The sequence below is a fragment of the Archocentrus centrarchus genome, chromosome 23 (assembly GCF_007364275.1).
Source record: "Archocentrus centrarchus isolate MPI-CPG fArcCen1 chromosome 23, fArcCen1, whole genome shotgun sequence".
NCBI lineage: Eukaryota > Metazoa > Chordata > Actinopteri > Cichliformes > Cichlidae > Archocentrus > Archocentrus centrarchus.
Genome location: NC_044368.1, coordinates 18,178,543 through 18,197,037, shown reverse-complemented (window position 1 = coordinate 18,197,037; position 18,495 = coordinate 18,178,543). Strand labels below are relative to the sequence as shown.

The 18,495-nt window shown below is 40.1% G+C and overlaps 1 protein-coding gene across 1 annotated transcript in view; it reads left to right on the top strand.

Moving 5' to 3' along the window:
* LOC115773463 (copine-8) overlaps nucleotides 1-18,495 on the top strand; it is a 101,622-nt gene that overhangs the window by 69,238 nt on the left and 13,889 nt on the right. The window contains exons 14-16 of the mRNA XM_030720211.1: nucleotides 12,897-12,943; nucleotides 13,773-13,954; nucleotides 15,982-16,109. Coding sequence (XP_030576071.1) covers nucleotides 12,897-12,943; nucleotides 13,773-13,954; nucleotides 15,982-16,109 — 357 coding nt within the window. The remainder of the gene's footprint in view (nucleotides 1-12,896; nucleotides 12,944-13,772; nucleotides 13,955-15,981; nucleotides 16,110-18,495) is intronic.

Below are 18,495 nucleotides of genomic sequence, written 5' to 3'. Positions count from 1 at the left end.
ATTAGACACAGACATTAGACTCACTGTCAAGGGAGAGAAAAGTGTGTGAGTGAGTGAGTGTGTGCATACACCTATGGGGGAAAAAATTCCCTGTATTCCTCTTTTCCTGCTGCCCTTGGAATTATGTTTTTAGGTGTTACAGAAATTCTGCTTGCTAGAAGAGCTTGAAGCAACTCACAAAAACTAGTTTCTACTAATAAATTCTTATTGACACTTAAAATACATTTAATCAAAATTTAAAGTAGCCTGATTATACTTTAATTCGTTACTTTTACTGCAGCAGCTCTTTTCTCCACTTTCCCCTCCAAGTGCTGTCAGCTGCTAAACATTAGCCACATTTTAAGATATTCTGTCCCTACCATTTGTAGAGTGATCGTTTTACATATAAATATAGCTAAAATCACAGCAAAGACATTTTCCTAAACTTAGTGAATGGTGATTTTTTTTTTTTAGACGTCATCGCTGTTTTGACGTCAGTATTTAGGTGAGCAGAGCAGTAAAAAACCATCAGAATGACAGCTGGTTTACATTAGTCCTAATGGCAGTGTTTGTGTCACTGTTTCATCTGACAGCATAAACAGAAAAATATGGAGATGAGAACACTTTTATTGGAGATTCAAGTGTATTAAAATAGATGAGATATGTTACAGTTTGATTTAGCAGAAGACAAACTTGGACTACAAACAAGGCATTTCAGGCAGTTTCCTGTGGGAGAGAATATTAACTAGGCCTTGGTAGCTTTGCAAGTCTTACAGTGCTGTGCAAAATCTTGGGCCACTCCTCATTTCTTTATAGTTTGTTAGGAAAATTGGAAATAGGTGCAGCAATTTATTAAAACATCTGCAGACATAGTATGGAACTACAGTATATGAGGCAAAAATAGAGTTTGTGCAGTTCTAACAAGCTTGAGAGTCAATATTTGGTACAGCCAACTTTATTCTTCAACACAACCTGAACTCTCTGAGGCAGCTTTCTTGTCATTTCTTCAAGCAGTCTTCAGGAAGAGTTCTCCAGGCTTCTTGAAGGACATTCAAAGCTCGTTCTTGGATGTTGGCTGCCTTTTGTTCCATTCTCTTTCAAAATGATCCCACACTGCTTCAGTAATGTTGATTTCTGGGCTCTATGGAGGTCAATCCATGACTGACAGTGTTCCACTGTGTTTTTCTATCCAGGTATGGTTTTACTTTTTATTTGGCAGTGTGTTTGGGATCTTTGTCATGCTGAAAAATGAAGCCAATGAGAATCCAACATTTCACAGATGGTGGAATAAAATCTGAGGGTACTTTTCTGAGTTCATAATTCCATCAATTTTGACAAGATCTCCAGCACCACTGGCTAAAATGCAGCTCCAAACCATGACATAGCCTCCACCACATTTTACAGATGGCTGTAGAGACTCACTGCTGTAACAGTGCCTATAGATACAATCTAAAACTGATTGTTGTCTGTTTAGACAAAACAGTGGCTCATTCTTTGAGTTAGGCGCCTTTTTCGTGCTTGAGTCATTCATACCTCTGTGTTAAGTGGCGTAACAAACAAAAACATTCCTTTGATAATGGTGAGGGACAAGGACTGGATGGAAAATCACTGAGAAAGCAGCCAATGTCCAAAAAGAAACTTTGAAAGACCTTTAGAGAGCCCCTTGAATAAGACCACTTAAAAAAAAAAGGAATTACAAGAAAGTGTGACTCCTTGGAGAGAACATATAAAGAAATGAGGGGTGGCTCAAGACTTTTGCACAGTACAGCGTATACACTGAAGAGTAATATAACAAACTGAAACCCCAAATAGCAAAACAGGGAGAATTTAATCACATCTTTCTCCCAAGTGGCATGTTTAACTTACTGTAAAGCAGCCATACTCCATTTTTAAGACTAACAATACATCATGTCACTACTGTTGGATATTTTAGAGCATTACCACTAGATTTTTCATTCCCCCTTTTACAGGTGCCCCCAAACCCACACAAGCAAATTGCTGTCAGCATTAATTTCTTAGTTTTAACAACAAACATATTTACAGTTATTAAATGGTAACTTTTATCTGAATTGTAGCTTCTTTCACACATGCGGCGCTTGGCCAAGAGTTCCCTCCGAGCCCATTCGCAGACAGGAAATCAAGCTGTGTGGAAAAAAAAATAATCAAAAAATGTTCTTGTAAATAGAATGTCTTATTAACTATTTTAGTCTTAAGGCTTTTGTGTTGGTGTTATTACAGAGCCTTTTGTCTACAACAGTTTACAGTCTGCTGTGAGAGAGGCAGCTTCTGGGAAAAAGGAGATGAATCAAAAAAAAGCTGTTTTTTGGATTTCTCTCTTCCCCATTCAGGTCCGACTCCAGGCATCGATACCCCGATGCCAGTCAAATCATTTCTGCTCTGTTATGCTTCTGTTCAGAGTGCCATCAGGCTAATAAAAACAGTGCTTACTAACACAGATCACAGACACATTCAAAATCCTTGTTTTGTTTTGTCAGTCCATTCCTGTTTATCCATTTTTAGTTTCAGGCCTATGCTAGTGGTTTCTTTTAGTCTACTGCAGTCTACAAGATATTATATGATGGCAGGTTTAAGCATTATCAATTCCAGATTTATGTGATTCTGTTAACCTCCTCCTGCTGCCACAAAAGGTCTTTTTTTGTCCTTGTATACATGCATTATTCCTTCTATGGGTTTTAAAGTCATGGTGCTTTTACTGACTCCTTTGTTTGCATTTTCTGCTCTGATCTTTCATACCCAGTTCTACCTTTTTAATTTCTAAAGCATTCAAAGTTAAAGGGGCCTGTTAGGTTATTAGTGCACTCTCTTATGTTTGAATGTTGGAAGTTCTAAAGCTCAGATACATTTCCGACTGTTTGCCTCCTCTCTGTTTTACCTCAGATCAGTTGCTCTGTGTCTAAATTTATTCAGCATTGGACCAGTTCTGCTCATATGCAATCTAAGCCCTTAGCAGTATTCAGGCATTTCATCCTCCTCTCTTAACTACCAGGGCCACTGGTCATTTGCTTCTTATGCTTTACATATCAGACTTAATTCTGATATCATCCTCACTGCATCCCTTAAGGCCCCTGAGGTGCTCTTAGCCTCTAGCTAATCTCAGGCTCTAATAACTTACCATAGCCAGTCTCGGGCCCTCATACCTCTCAATATCCAGTGTCAGACCTTTGCATCTCTCATATTTCGCCATCTAGCCTTCAATGGCCCCAAGCAAATCACAGGTTCTCATTTCCCTCTTTTGGGCTTTCATCGACCTTTTAGCCAATCTCGCTCTTTCAAAGCTCTCCCCATCCAATTTTAGGCCTTTACATTCCTCACTAGTCAGTCGCATGCTCTCGTACCTCTCCATCTGGCCTGTCGATGCACATAGCCAATCAAAGGACCTCATTTACTTTTTTCTGGCTTTCAGCAGTGTCTGGCCAATCACAAGCTCTTATATACCCATCTGCTCTCTGACAGCCTCTAACCAATCAGGCTCTCATTTCTCCCTCTCTCTCTCTCTCTCTCTCTCTCTCAATGGGCCCCTAGCCTTCATCCAAGCTTCCATCTTCTGGAAGATGGAAGATTCTGATTCTTACTTTGACCACTTTAGGTGTCATATTTTTACCTGTTTTTGTTCACATTATTTTTCTGAGATCTGTCTCTGTTAAGTAGCTCTTATCACATGTTGTCATATAGTGCTTTGCCGTGGTAAAAACACTTCTGTCAAGGAGCCTCTCGCTATCTCTTACCTCCATCTGGGACTACACTGGATCTCCGTTCGAGAAAAGAGAATTCTCCCACCCATGATCCCCTCACTCTTATTTTGAAAGTTCAGTTGCTGCTAACCAGGTGGCTCCACCCCTTACCATTACCCGTTTCCACACCTGCTGGTTCGGATCTGGAAAAAGATCACTTATCCTTGATTTTCTTGTCCCGCAGCTCGAGGGACTTCAACTGTGTCATCTTTGACTGCAGCTGGCAATGTTAGGCCTTCTTCTGCTCCAGAGATCCACTGCGAGCTTTGCGGGCTACACTAACCAGAACCTGCTGCAGGTGGAGAAATAATTGATGTGTGAAGCAGAGCAAAAGAAAGACTGCCAGCTGCAGGCCAAGGCAGTGGATTTTGAGTCTGTATGTCTGAGAGGCAGCTGATTTTATTGTTCTGTTATGTATAATTTGATGGCTTTGTGAGTCACACAGATGTATTTGCACAAGCGCCATTCCACTAAACATCTAAATTAAATTGCCATCAACACTGAGTATTAAATGAATGTCCTTGCTGAAGTGTTAGAATTGGTAGAATCCTTCCTTACTAACAATGGATGGAAGCCAGTGAATGTAATATACCTTTTTAATACATTTGAAGAGCACAGAGATTGGTACTGACTGTGCTGACCCAGCAACACTGCTGGGAGAAAACATATGCAGAACTGAGATTTGATTGGTCACATTTGCAAATGATTATTTAAGATGGCGATGTAGGCAGGATATCACCTGCATTGTTGTGTTTTTCATATCTCTGTATGGGGAGACATTTTGAGTATATCTGAGTGTTGGGGGATGGGAGGACGGGATCCATATGAGACGGACATACTGCATGTTTACTTGCTCTGCTGCTAAACTGCTAATGGAGAAATCTCATCATCAAGTCTCCCTACAAACAAGACCAGCAGTTCCCAGCAGCACTGTAAGTCAGGGAGCACTTTAAAACTTGGCAGTGCTTTGGGAGCATGAGCTGGATGCTCTTACACGCTTGTGTGGCTAAATTAAGTGCCAAGTGCTGTCTCACTGTTTGAAACCTAACTGGACTATAATGGTCTGGTTGCACTTACTCCAGCTGCATAATGGGCAGACCGGGTTGTTGTGTGCAAGCGCAGGACACGCTGCTACGTACTTTCTCGTACATTTCCTAGAAATTCTTTGTGCATCTCGGGCTGGTTAGATTGTCTGCAGAGGTATTTTGCCAGTTTACCAGTCATCTCGTTTCCTCGTATCTCGTCTCAGTCCTCCTTTCGTCTTTCTCCCCGCTGCTCTCATCTTCTGATTGATAGCTCTTTTTTGCAGCTTCAACCCAATCAGCTAATTGTTCATTTGGACCTAATTAGGAACACAATCTTCTTGCAACATTAGCATAAATGACTGATTTTGAGAAAGCTTCATCTCAATCCAGAGCTTCCCTGCCTTGCTCATTCTTTCCCTCATCCTTTTGAGAAAGCATTAGTGCCACCCATGAATTTTCAACAAAGAGGCCTCTTTTCGTGACCGCAAAGATAAAATGATGAATTGTTGGCTGTATCTTTCATTTTGAGTTGTGTCTTTGAAAGCAGCCCTGTCACTCATAGTGACAGATATTGTTTCCCCTTGTTTTGGTTTGTGAGTTACGTATTGAAACCAGAATAGAAGCGCAGGGGGGGGACTCTGCTTGAGAGGTTATCATTACGTAGAGGAGCAGACATCAAGACAATGAAAAATCCTTGAAAGGAGCTCCGACAATTGACTTTTGGGAGATATACCTTGCAGATGAGAAAGTACAGCATGCCTGCCGATAGCTATGTGGCTAATTTAACTGATTTAATGCCGGTAAGGACTGTTTATTGCTGTTCTCCTTTCACTCGCCTTACCTCTTTTCCTCTCCTCTAGCCAGATGGACACTGTCCAGCCAGCAACATCTGTTTGCATATGATCAGGAGAAGTCACAACCTCTGATGCTGTTTTTAGGCCACTCAGTGCACTCATGCATACATGGTTCCCACTGGCATTTTGGGTATTACAGGAAAGTAGTCTTTCTGTGGACATGTTTTTTTTTTTTTTTAATCTTAGAACATTCTCACTTTTAGTGACTGTATGACTTTCCTCAACTTTGTTGGCTATTCTGGGTTTTAAAAAGAAACACTAATGAGCACTGGTGACTTTTAGCCCTGTAGCTGCCAGAATTTAAGTGTAGTTTGCAGGAACATTGGCTGCAGTGAGTGCTGTTTCTTCTTTCTTTTTAAACCTGTCCAGTCCGGCAGCTGTAGCAAGCAGAATTAAGGTCTGAATGTTCGGCTGTGCCAAAGACATTCACTTTGCCAAAAGGACCTCTATAGACTTTCTATAGGCTATTCTAGTTAGTAAATTTCTTTTATTTATTTTATTATTCACATGAGTATATGTGCACTTTTGCAACGCCAGAGCTAATAGCTGGGGAGGAGCAAGAAGAGAAGCAAGCAAAAGCAAGGCGGGGAGAAGTAAAGCACAACAGGTCACCAGTCGCTGCATCCTGAAAGAGAGAGAGCAACAAAAATTAATGCACAACAACGTGTGTGTGAGAGAGAGAGAGTCTGTTTCTACAATGGCTGAGCGTACATTACTGTCTCAGCTGTTAGCGTCAGCCTTCTGTCTGCGTCCCTGCCTTTGCAAGCACATTGCTGCATTTATTGCTGTGTTGCTCCCATGAGTGGATCGGTGGAATAGTTTGACACCCTTGGCAGGACTGTGTTTTGTTTTGTATCTTATTGTTTTGAGTGGGTGTGTGAAAAAAGATTTTGTGTTATGTACTGCATATTGTTGTAGCGTTAATCTCTTTCCTTTGTAAAGCTCAAAACATTTTAAGTCATTTTAGGTCAAATATGGCTCAAATGAACTAATTGTAATAATTAAATATTTCATGACTAGGTGACTGTGTTTTATGAGCAAGTGTTTGTGTAGTTGTCCTGTAGTAAGAAACAAGAGGATGCACGATTTGCCCAGAGATCAGGGTGCTTCAGTGTGTAGCACTGTTGCCTTTCTGCTGCATTTTTGGGTCCAAACCTCTTGTGCCTCTTTTCCACTAGTACCTACTTGACTCCACCAACTTGATTTCACTCATTTTCCATTACAATTGAGTATCGCCTCAATGTGTGTGGAGTCGGTATAGCACGGTGGCCTGAAAGTCTTGTGATGTCAGTGCAACACAAACACAAACATTCACTCCGTCTAGCCTCGTCTGGATTCTGTCGTCAGAGAGAGAGAGAGAGTCTGTTTCTACAATGACTGAAGCATCTGGAACGTCTGTTAGTGTGTAGCCATTGTTTTAGAAACAGCGGGTTTGATTCCTCTGAAGGAGTTGCTCTCATGATTCATCTGGTGACGTCACTCCCTGGCCAATCAGTGGCATTTTTTGGCTCAACTCAGCTCACTTGGAACCCCGGCTGAGTAGACACTAAAAAAGTACCTGGTACCAGGTACGACCACCTAATGGAAAACACTGAAAACAGAGTAGAGTCGAGTTGAGATGAGATGAGCTGAGTAGGTATTAGTGGAAAAGAGGATTGGTGAGCCGGGGTCTTTCTGTGGAGATTGAATGTTTACACATTTCACAGTCCATAGAAATGCTTGTTAGGTTGGGCACCCGGGTGACTCAGGGGTGGAGCAGGTGACCTCATGCATGTGCCGCATTGCGGTGTGGGCAACGTGGCTCCCGGCCTGTTGCCGATTTGCCCGCATGTCTTCCCCTGATTCCTGTCCCTCTACACTGCCAATAAAGCCGCTGTGGCCAAAAAAAAAAAAAAGAAATGCTTGTTAGGTTAATTGTTGATTATAAAGTGTGGTTGTGATGGGCTGATTACCTGTTCGGGTGTACCCCGCCTCTTGCCCCCTGACAGCTGGGGTTCAAGCCCCATGACCCTGAGAAGGATAAGCACTTAACAGAACTAATAGATGGTCTGACAAACGTTACCTCCATTCAAATAAATAGATTCAATGTCAGCTTTAAAAAGACAATACATGAATACATCATAGCAGTTGTTTCTTTGCATTCTCTTGTAATCATTAGCTCATTTTTGAAGGCTGGGAAACGTTTTTAGTCTTTATGTTAGATTCTTTCAGTCTGTTGGGAAGCTTATTTGAATGCTACACGCAGCCCCCTCATTAGCTTCCCTGCTGTGCGCTGCTTTGTCACATTTGTTCCTGGCTGAGTCACTGTGGGGACGATCAGTGACTGACAGAAACCCAGCTGGTAAAGAGGCATTCCTCTTTCACCCTAAAGGCTGTAGGCATACTACACGGCCTATAGCCATAGTTATTACTCACTCAGCTCTGACAGAACATCGTGTCTGCATGAAGAAAGCATTGTGAGAAATGTGTTGTCATGGTCAAGTACAGTATGAGGACCCACAGAAATGTACAAATGTTTGCTATATATCACTGGGTAAGTAAAGGGTGTTAGTGACTTAACCTGGCACAGGTAAAACCTGCAACCCACTGAGGGGCTGCTATGGCAAAATATTCCCAGATGTTTGTCAGGTGTATTTATCATCTGCTGTGGTCCTTAATATTAAATATATTCAAATGCAAATGCATTGATTCAGATAATACATGGCTCCAAAACATATGCTTCTTTCTCTAAACAACACACTATCCCTGTGAATATTGTCCTCCCCATTCTGCCACCTGTACTGTGCAGAAAGGGGAACTACCACAGGTAAACACACACACACACAATAATTACAACAGGACCAAAAAAGGCTCCCAACAAACATGCACTGTCTGTGTGCAATAAAGAAAGGGACTCTGCCAGATATTACTCACTGTTGTTGTGGGACAGATGCAGGCTGTGCATTATCACTGAATCCCTTCATGGTGCAATTACCACAAAGCCAGACTGAACAAATAAACGGGGTGATTCGTTGTTCTGTTTCCAGTGCGTCAGGTGGAATTAACTGAAAAATACATCAAGCTTTAGCAAGTAAACCAAAAATTAGATTGTGTATATGTAGGAACAGACACTTGTATAAGCTGGTAACTGCCCTTAAAAGGCTTGGAGAAGTTTTCTTCTACCTTCAGGACTGCAAATGATTTAGTTTTTAAGTCAGGCTAAGCCCACAGCTCTTCTCTCCGTGTTGAAACTCAGTGATGTGATGTTGTGGTGAAGACCGCTGCCTGTGAAAATCCCTTATCACGACTGCCAGCACATCTTGTTTCAACCTGTTCTGCAGCAGAGCACTGCTGCAGAACAGGTTGCTTCCAGTGCAGAGATAACTGATAACTGCAGCTGGAAATATTCTAGTCTCATTTATTTATTGTAGTTGCTGTCTGTTGGTTTTTGGCACAAAGAGAAAGGGTATTTATGAAATGTGTGTGTTAAATTATGCTTGTGTCAGCTGACACTGACAGACAGACTGTAAGTCTAGAACAGGAAACATACTGTGGAACCCAGCATGATGCCTTACAGCCTTTATTGCCAAATCTATGTCTTCATAACTGGAGTTATAGGAGTAACACTGGCTTCAGAAAACACTATAACAAGGCATCCGATTTAAAATCCAGAAAAAAAGACATCACCAAAAGCCAAAGAAACTGTTGTCTTGCTCACATTTGTGTCTCTTTAATGCAGAGTGCATGAATTTTGAGCATGAAGCACAAATTTCACTTGAATCCAGAAAATCGGACTGTGTGTGTCCTGCTATTAACTGTAAATTTTGCTGCAGCACACAATAACCTCAGTCAAACTGTAGAGGTTTGATGATGCTAATCAATGACAGTGACTCAACAATTGAAACTCACTTCTGAAAATGATTCAGCCAATATTTCCCATTTGGGAGCTTCTGATGTTCTTGCTGTCATTATTTTCTTGACAGCTTTAAAATTGCACATCATAGTTCTGACTCATCTGATGTAACAATAACATAATCACTGTTGTTTTTTTGGGCTAACGTTTCAAAATGATGTATTCAATTGGGGACTAGATTCCTCCTTTTCATCCACTCCCGTTTCTATTTATTATTGCCGGTTCACCAATACACCCTCTTTGTTGAGCTGCCGATTTACTGCGACAAAACTTGACTTCCTCTCTCAGATTTGGCAATGCAGAGTGAAATAAGGTCAGAGGTGAAGAGAGAATACACCATTTAGACTGGTGGTTTGGTGCTTCTCTGTGCCTTATGAGGAATTGCCCTCTTGAAATTGCATCAGAAAAAGCTACTTTTTTCTAGATTTTCCTATTAATTTGGGGGAAAAAAACATCCTAGTGATAATCGTGTGATTAATATTTTGCTTTTCTTACAAAGTTTCTCTTAGCTTAAATGTCATTAACTTTTTAGCAACTGTTGTTTATTTACTAGTAGAGGATTCATGAAGTAAGGTGATATAAAAATGTCCAAAGTACCTACACTGAAGTTATAACGTATGCTATAGAGCCAATCCGGTACTGGTAAAAACAATTCAAAGATTGGCTAATAATCTGTATTTCTCTATCTCGCTATATATATATAAATTACGGGTGGGACTCGATTAAAAAAATTGATCGAATTAATTAGAAGCTTTGTAATTAATTAATCGAAATTAATCACATTTTAATCACATTTCAATATTTAACATGAGAAATATGAATTTAAGTTTGGTTGATGAATGAATCAATATACATAAGCTTAAACTTCACGAAGGGTGTAAGTGCTCCTGTAATAAGCAAACTCCTGAAAATAAAGTTAAGCATCATAACTGGATAGTTTTTTCAACATTAATGTCTCAATATAGTTGGAAATTAATCATTTGCTCACATATATGTGTGTATATATACACACATATATATATGTGTGTATATATATATATACACACATATATATATGTGTGTATATATATATATATACACACATATATATATGTGTGTATATATATATATATATACACACATATATATATATATATATATATATATATATATATATATATATATATATATATATACACACACACACACACACTATGTGCATATAGGTTCGCACATAATTTGAAATAAGGAATGTTTTTAACCTAACCTACCCATGTCTTTCTACTGTGGGAGGAAGCTGGAGGGCACAGGGAGAGCATACAGCCTCTACAGAGGAAGGCCTCAACCTGCATTTGAACTCAGGAACTTTGTAGCGCGCACTAACCATTGCACCAGCGTATTGCCCAGAAAATGAATTAACATGGATGGATCATTGTTAATCCTTTGCATTTGGTGACTGCCTGAAGTTTAGAACCTGTGGACATCACCAAATGCTTTATTTCCTGCCTTGAGATTCACTGCAGCTGCAGTTTCTGCTTGTTTGTGGGTCTCTCTGAGTCTAGTTTTGTCTAAGTAACTAAAAAGCATGCTCTGTTGGATTGAGATCAGGTGACTGACTTGGCCTTTGAAGACAACACAGAAGGACAATCGGGGGAGTGGAGACAGCTGCGGAAAACAGGACACAGCTGAACTGAATCACAAGAGAACACGAGGGGAAGTAAAATTTAAACAACTACTATCAAAATAAAGCAGGAAGTGAGACGTGATAGCTAAATGGGAGCACAGTCATGAATGAATGAACTTAATACAGAGGAACTGACACAAGACAAAGAAAAAAACAGTGGGAAGAACTTGAGACTAAATGCACTACTGAAAATACATGAAGGAAATATTAAAAAAAAAAAAAACTATAACCAGGAACAAAGGACTCAGGAATAAATACATAAAGGGGACAAAACATGAAGCAGATAACACACAGCAAACTAGGAATTCAACAGAAACTACAAAGAACATGACCCAGGATCACGACGACCGGGGATCATGACAGAGTATAGCCCTGTACACTTCAGAATCCATCCTTCCACTTCTACTTCCACCAGCAGTCACATCATCAATTAACACCAGTGTCCAGGTTGCACTGACAGCCAAACGTGATAACATTACCTCCGCTATGTTTGACAGAGGATGTGACCTGATTTGGATCCTGAGCTGTTTCTGTCCTTCGTAATACTTTTATTTTCCTATCCTTTTGGTACAAGTTCATCTTGGTTCCATCTGTCCAATGAATTCTTTTCATATCTGTGCAGGATCTGCTTTTAGTTGTTTTAGGCAAAGTCTAATCTGGCCATCCTGTTCTTGTGTGCAACCAAGAACCACCATCTTTTACATGCTAGCAGGGTCACAGTTATTTAGCACTAAGTACAACAACGTATCAAACAAATTAACACACAAAGACTTAATGATTTTGATCAGCCCAGCGATTGCATCTCATTATTTTTCTGCAATTTTCTACACAGTATAATTAGTAAAAGCTGTCTGGCAGTGACTGTTGGTTATCAGTCATTTCAACCTGTGAAGAAGTATAGCTAGTCTTTTATTCTTGCTAGAAAAAGCTGAGTGAACTTGCTCTTCCAAATAGTTTTTGCATATAAAGCATAAAATTCTGTGTTATTTTTCACCACTTAAATGAATTTGTTCACAGTCTCAGTCACAGGGCAGTCGCCACGCCCTGTCCTGGATTCTAAAAAGCCACAATATCCCGAGCTGCATGGGCTGATCATTAAATGTGTCATAAACTTATTTCCTCGCCCACCCCTCTTCTTCTGTTCCCTACGCACAGTGCCTGTACTTCACCTGGCCTGCCAAGGTGACAAAGATGATGAGCTACGGGGTGTTTAAGACGTGTGTAAGGTAGACAAAGAGGCTTTTGTGTTTGTGTGTGTGGCAGCGAGGTGAGGATTGGTCTGGAAAAACCTGTGAGAGGCCTACAGAGCTCTTAACCACATCCTGTTCCTGCAGGTTCACAAGTTAAAAAATGTTTCTGATGAAGTGAGACGTGCCACTTTCTCATCCTGGGTGTTGGGATGTGTTGTTTTTCCTGGTCTTTCTTCATCCATGTTCAGTCCTCATTCTCTTAGATAACAACATCCCAGTTGTTAGCTAAACTAATCTCTAAAGTTTAACATTTGTGAAGATATTTATTATCTCCAAAGGATGAATGTGAATGTTTTTGTTAATACACAGCTTTTCGATTGTTCACTGAATTGTCATAACTACTTGCTTGCGTGCCAGGGAAGTAGATGCCTCTCAGTTACAGCAGTTTCAGTGATCCATTGCCATAATCTGATCCTATATTTTCACAATACTTTACTCAAAAGATGATTCATTCAGTATCTCTCTGCTTTTGTCTTCCAAGGACCCAGATTAACTTCACAGTGGCCATTGATTTCACAGCTTCCAATGGTGAGTCTTCTTATGAGCGCACACATTTAGACGTACAGAGTGCTTTCATATGCTCTGCATATATTTATTCAAATATATGCAGATGGGGAATCAAGTGTTTTCAAATGGCCCTCTTCATCACACCTGGCGGTAACGTGCTATGATGGCTGTGATTAAAAGACTGTGTTATCAATCTACCCTTGAACTCAGTTGTAGTTGTAGGCGGCAGCAATTGAGTCAGTCTTATTAAGTGAAATAAGTACTCTCTGACTGTAGCTGTAATAAATGTGTTAGAGGCTGAGGTGCACTTGATTTTGTCAGCCTGTTACAAAAACCTCAATAGCAACTGCAGTTTTTTAAAAACAACTCAAGTAGTGAAATGAAGAGTCACATACAGACAGATTAAAAAAATAAGCAGCACATTCATGCTGCATTAAGGTAATTAGCAGCTAATTTACCTCCATCACTGAAGCTATCACGACTCAAGTGTTTTTCTACAAATTTACACGATGAACCACTCGAGATTTATTGGATGGTTATTTTTGGAAGGACTCTCTGTTACAAAGAAGTGCAGAAAACTCAAGAAGTGATTAATCATTTACAAGTCCAGGCAGCTCTTCTAATAGAGATCATGGTTCCTGCAGCCTCCAACAATCCGTGATGACCTCAGCTGTTTTCTGCGCTAGGAGATCTATAAATGTGGACTTAACTGCGTGTGCTTTTGAAAATTTAATTCCAGGGTAATTGAGCACATCATTCAATTTGTGACAAACCTTTCTAAACATAATTGTACTTACCCTTTAAGATCTTTTAGACTGAATAGCCTGTGTTCTTTCTCTGTGCACAACAGGTAACCCAGCCCAGCCCACCTCACTCCACTACATGAGCCCCTACCAGTTGAATGCCTACGCCATGGCCCTGAAGGCAGTTGGAGAGATAATTCAGGACTACGACAGTGATAAGATGTTCCCTGCGCTGGGCTTTGGAGCCAAACTGCCACCCGACGGACGGGTGTCCCATGAGTTTGCTCTGGTAAGAACAAGGCCTTGTGCAATTAGCCGTATGTAATGGGTGACCTATAATTGGTGTTGGAGTGAGCAAAAGAGGGAATGACAGGAAAAATACTAGCTCCCCAAAACACCTGATATTAGTTTATTCATTTGTATTCAAGCTTAATTCTTTTCAGCCCACAGCTGAAGTGTATATTTTTGCATTACTGTAATACTCTCAGCAGTAAATGCACCACACCAGTGATAAACGATTGTATTTGCTGCTTACTTGTGTGTTACGTATTCACACGGGTGACAGGTAATGTGAAGATTTGCATATTCGTAACACAGCAGTTGAGGAGTTTTACGGCTAATTGACAGGCTCGGGTTTTAATGTCAGTTCATTTACAATTTACAGCAGAATTTACAGCAGCTCCCATCAATAACACAACCAAAACACTATAAAAATGTCTTCATTAACAAGAGCCTCAAATGTTCACCGTCAAAAGTCACACTGCAGCTGTGGGAAAAGTTCAGTTGCTACAGTTGTGAAGTTTACATTTAAGTATATTTTACATTTAAATTAAATAACTTGAGAGTCATGCATTCAGTTGAGGGTGAATCCTCCCTTCTAAGATTACTCAGCTTTTGGGATGAAAGAATTTACAAATGCATTATATGTCAAAAGCTAATCTAATCTAATATGTCTTTACTGTATATATGGTATGTTTGCCAGTGCCAGTTGTTACACCCAACAGTCCCAAAATAAATCCTGTTGTTATAAAGTTTTTCAATATAAATTGGATGCACACACTGCAGCTGAATGCACAACATGTCGAACCTTGAAGCAGCTGGGCCACAGCAGCAGAAGAGCACACCAGGTGCCGCTCCTATCAGCTACAAACATGAAACTAAGGTTATAATTCACACTGGCCCGCAAAAATTGGACAATAGAAGATTGGAAAAATGTTGCCTGGTCTGATGAGTGTTGTTATCTGCTGCAACATTCACATGGTAGAGTCAGTATTTGGCATTAACAACATGAAAGCATGGATCCAGCCTGCCTTGTATGAATGGTTCAGGCTGGTAGTGATGGTGTAATGGTATATTTTCTTGGCAAACGTTGGGTTCCTTAATACCAACTAAGCATTGTTAAAACACCACAGCCTGCCTGAGTATTATTGCTGATCATGTCCATCCATTCATGACCAGTGCACCCATCTTCTGATGGCTGCTTCCAGCAGGATGACACACCATGCCACAAAGCTCAGATCATCTCAAACTGGTTTCTTAAACATGACAATAAAGGATGTGGTGGAACAAGAGAATCACATCATGGATGTGCAGCTGACAAATCAACAGCAACTGTGTGATGCTATCATATCAATATGGACCAAAATGTTTCCAGCACTTTGCTGAATCTTTGCTACAAAGAATGAAGGCAGCAAGGTGTACCTAATAAAGTGTCTGGTGAGTGTAGTTTATAATAAACCTAAAATGTTAAAAATGAACATTTTAAACTTCATGTCAGGCAGATTTACTTTAAATCTAAATGACATTATAGCAACATATAATAATTTAAAAAAAAAGAAAGATGCTAACAGTCAAAGGCATCTTTTACTCTGTGTATTCGGTGTTTTGACACAATATTACAATTAATTATTTTTAATTGTTTATTAACAACAGTATTACATGTATATTAATAACATTAAGGACATGTATACTGTAATGCATATATATATATATATATATATATATATATATATATATATATATATATATATATATATATATATATATATATATATATATATATATAGAGAGAGAGAGAGAGAGAGAGAGAGAGAGAGAGACTTTTACTGTACATTGGCACCACTGAAATCGAGGGTTCTCCCTCAACGTCTTTTCCGAGATTTGTAAGTAAATAAATGTTGAGGTTGGGAAAACTCCATGGAGTCCATAAATCATCCAGTTCCTTTGGTCCACTTGTTTCTCCTCAGCCTGTGGCTCTGTTGAATGCATCTCAAATCAATCATGGAAGGTAATCCTCTCTTGTTCTTTCCTCTGTAGAACGGGAATCCTCAGAACCCATATTGTGCAGGGATTGATGGTGTAATGGAAGCCTACTACCAGAGTCTTAAGTCAGTTCAGCTTTACGGCCCCACTAACTTCTCTCCTGTTATCAACCATGTGGCCAGGTAACACACATACACCAGTGTCAGATATTCCATCTTTCAGTTTTTTGCTTTTTACTTTTCCTTATGCTGAGCTCGCTCTCGTTTACACTCTCATATTTGTTGTTATTGTCTTTAAAATGAACTTCATATCAGTTTGAGTAAGCGCGAAAGCACACAGAGTACATTTCACTCCGACGCTCAACACGTGTTCTCGGATTTTCTGTAATGGGCTGTGTGAAGCAGATGTTTGCAGTGTAGTCAAGAGTTAGAGAGAGAGAGGAAAAATCTCGGGACACAAACGGAGAAAGTACCTGATGGATGATTGCGTGTTTGTTTGTGTGTGTGTACCCATGAGAACGTAATTTATGCTGCAGGGAAGCCAAGCAGCCGCATGATCACGACAAAGTTCTCCACAAGAAAAAGACATTAAGAAACTATTCATGCAAGTATGTAATTAAAGAGGTGTACTCATCAGGTTACTTTTTATATCTTGAAGATAACTTATTTAAATCTTAATAGCATACTTACACATACAGACGGAGCAGTTCGCATTACTATTCAGCTTGTAATGGCACCTGATATCATTCCTTTTCTTCACCCATCATTGTTTTCATTTGTTTTGTTTTGTTTTTCATTTAAATCCTTTGAAAAATAGTTCATTTGGGAAACATACTTGCTTTCTGTTTTTGGTGATAAAGTATTGGATGTAGTATTTGATACCATTCCAAACCTTTTGGCCACCAGCGATATCACACCACCTGTGATAGGATGCCACCTGTGCAACAAGTCCAGTCCTGAAATTTCCTCTGTTACCACTGTTAGTGGTATTATACCAAAGTGGAAGCGACTGGGAATGACAGCAACTCAGCCATGAAGTGTAGGCCACATAAAGGGTCAGCAGATGCTGAGGAGCAGAGTGCGCAGAGGTTGCCAACTTTCTGCAGAGTCAATCTCTACAGAGCTCCAAACTACATGTGGCCTTCAGATGAACTCAAGAACAGTGCATAGAGAGCTTCATGGAATGGGTTTCGATGGCTGAGCAGCTGCATCCAAGCCTTACATCACCAAGCACAATGCAAAGCATTGGATGCAGTGGTGTAAAGCACGCTGCCACTGGACTTTAGAGCAGTGGAAACGTGTTCTCTGGCATGATGAATCGTGTGTCTCTATCTGGCAATCCAATGGATGAGTCTGGGTTTGGTGGTTGCCAGGAGAACAGTATTTGTCAGACTGCATTGTGCCAATTGTAAAGTTTGGTGGAGGGGGGGATTATGGTGTGGGGTTGCTTTTCAGGAGTTGGTCTCGGCCCCTTAGTTCCAGTGAAAGGAACTCTTAATGCTTCAGCATAAGACATTTTGGACAATTTGATGCTCCCAACTTTGTGGGAACAATTTGGGGATGGCCCCTTCCTGTTCCAACATGACTGCACACCAGTGCACAAAGCAGCTCCATAAAGACATGGATGAGTGAGTTTGGTGTGGAAGAACTTGACTGGCCTGCACAGAGTCCTGACCTCAACCTGATAGAACACCTTTGGGATGAATTAGAGTGGAGACTGTGAGCCAGGCCTTCTCTCCAACATCAGTGTTTGACCTCACAAATGTGCTTCTGGAAGAATGGTCAAAAATTCCCATAAACACTCCTAAACCTTGTGGAAAGCCTTCCCAGAACAGTTGAAGCTGTTATAGCTGCAAAGGGTGGGCCGACACCATATTAAACCCTATGGATTAAGAATGGGATGTTACTCAAGTTCATCTGCGTGTGAAGGTAGACGAGCGAATACTTTTGGTAATATGGTGTATTTAATAGACTGTTTAATAGACACCTTTGCTTCTTTTCTTCTCTCTTTGTCACAGAAATACTCTTCTCTTCAGTTCAAATAACAAACCAACCAAATCAAAACAGAGCATATATACTAGCTGAAAACATAAAATATATCACAAAGTGTTTAAACATAAATATGTTAAACATTTGAAAGATGTAAACAAGACTGCATTTTTCATAAATCTCTGTCCTCTCTGAGCCAGACTGCAGGTCATTAACTGTGTTTTTGCTCTAAATGTTTTAACTTGAAGACCTGGTGCAGCTGTGTGAGATAAGAACCAAACTAATGAGCACACATTCCATAAATCTTTCCATCTAACCTCATTAAAAACTTTAAACTGTAGCTGTTATGGGGACACGTAACATTTTTTGTCCACCTGTAAGGCCTGTTTATCAACTTTGAGCTTACAGTTTGTTTATAAGTTCAGCCGCCACATCCTATCTTCTCTTTTGCCTTCTATCTCTTCCTCCACTCCCTCATACAGCTTAGTAATGATCAGCTTTGTCTTCCTTGGCCTCTCACTGTCCCTGACTTGAGTTGTTTGGTTGTATTTCAGCATTCCTCTATCTACAATGTTGTGAT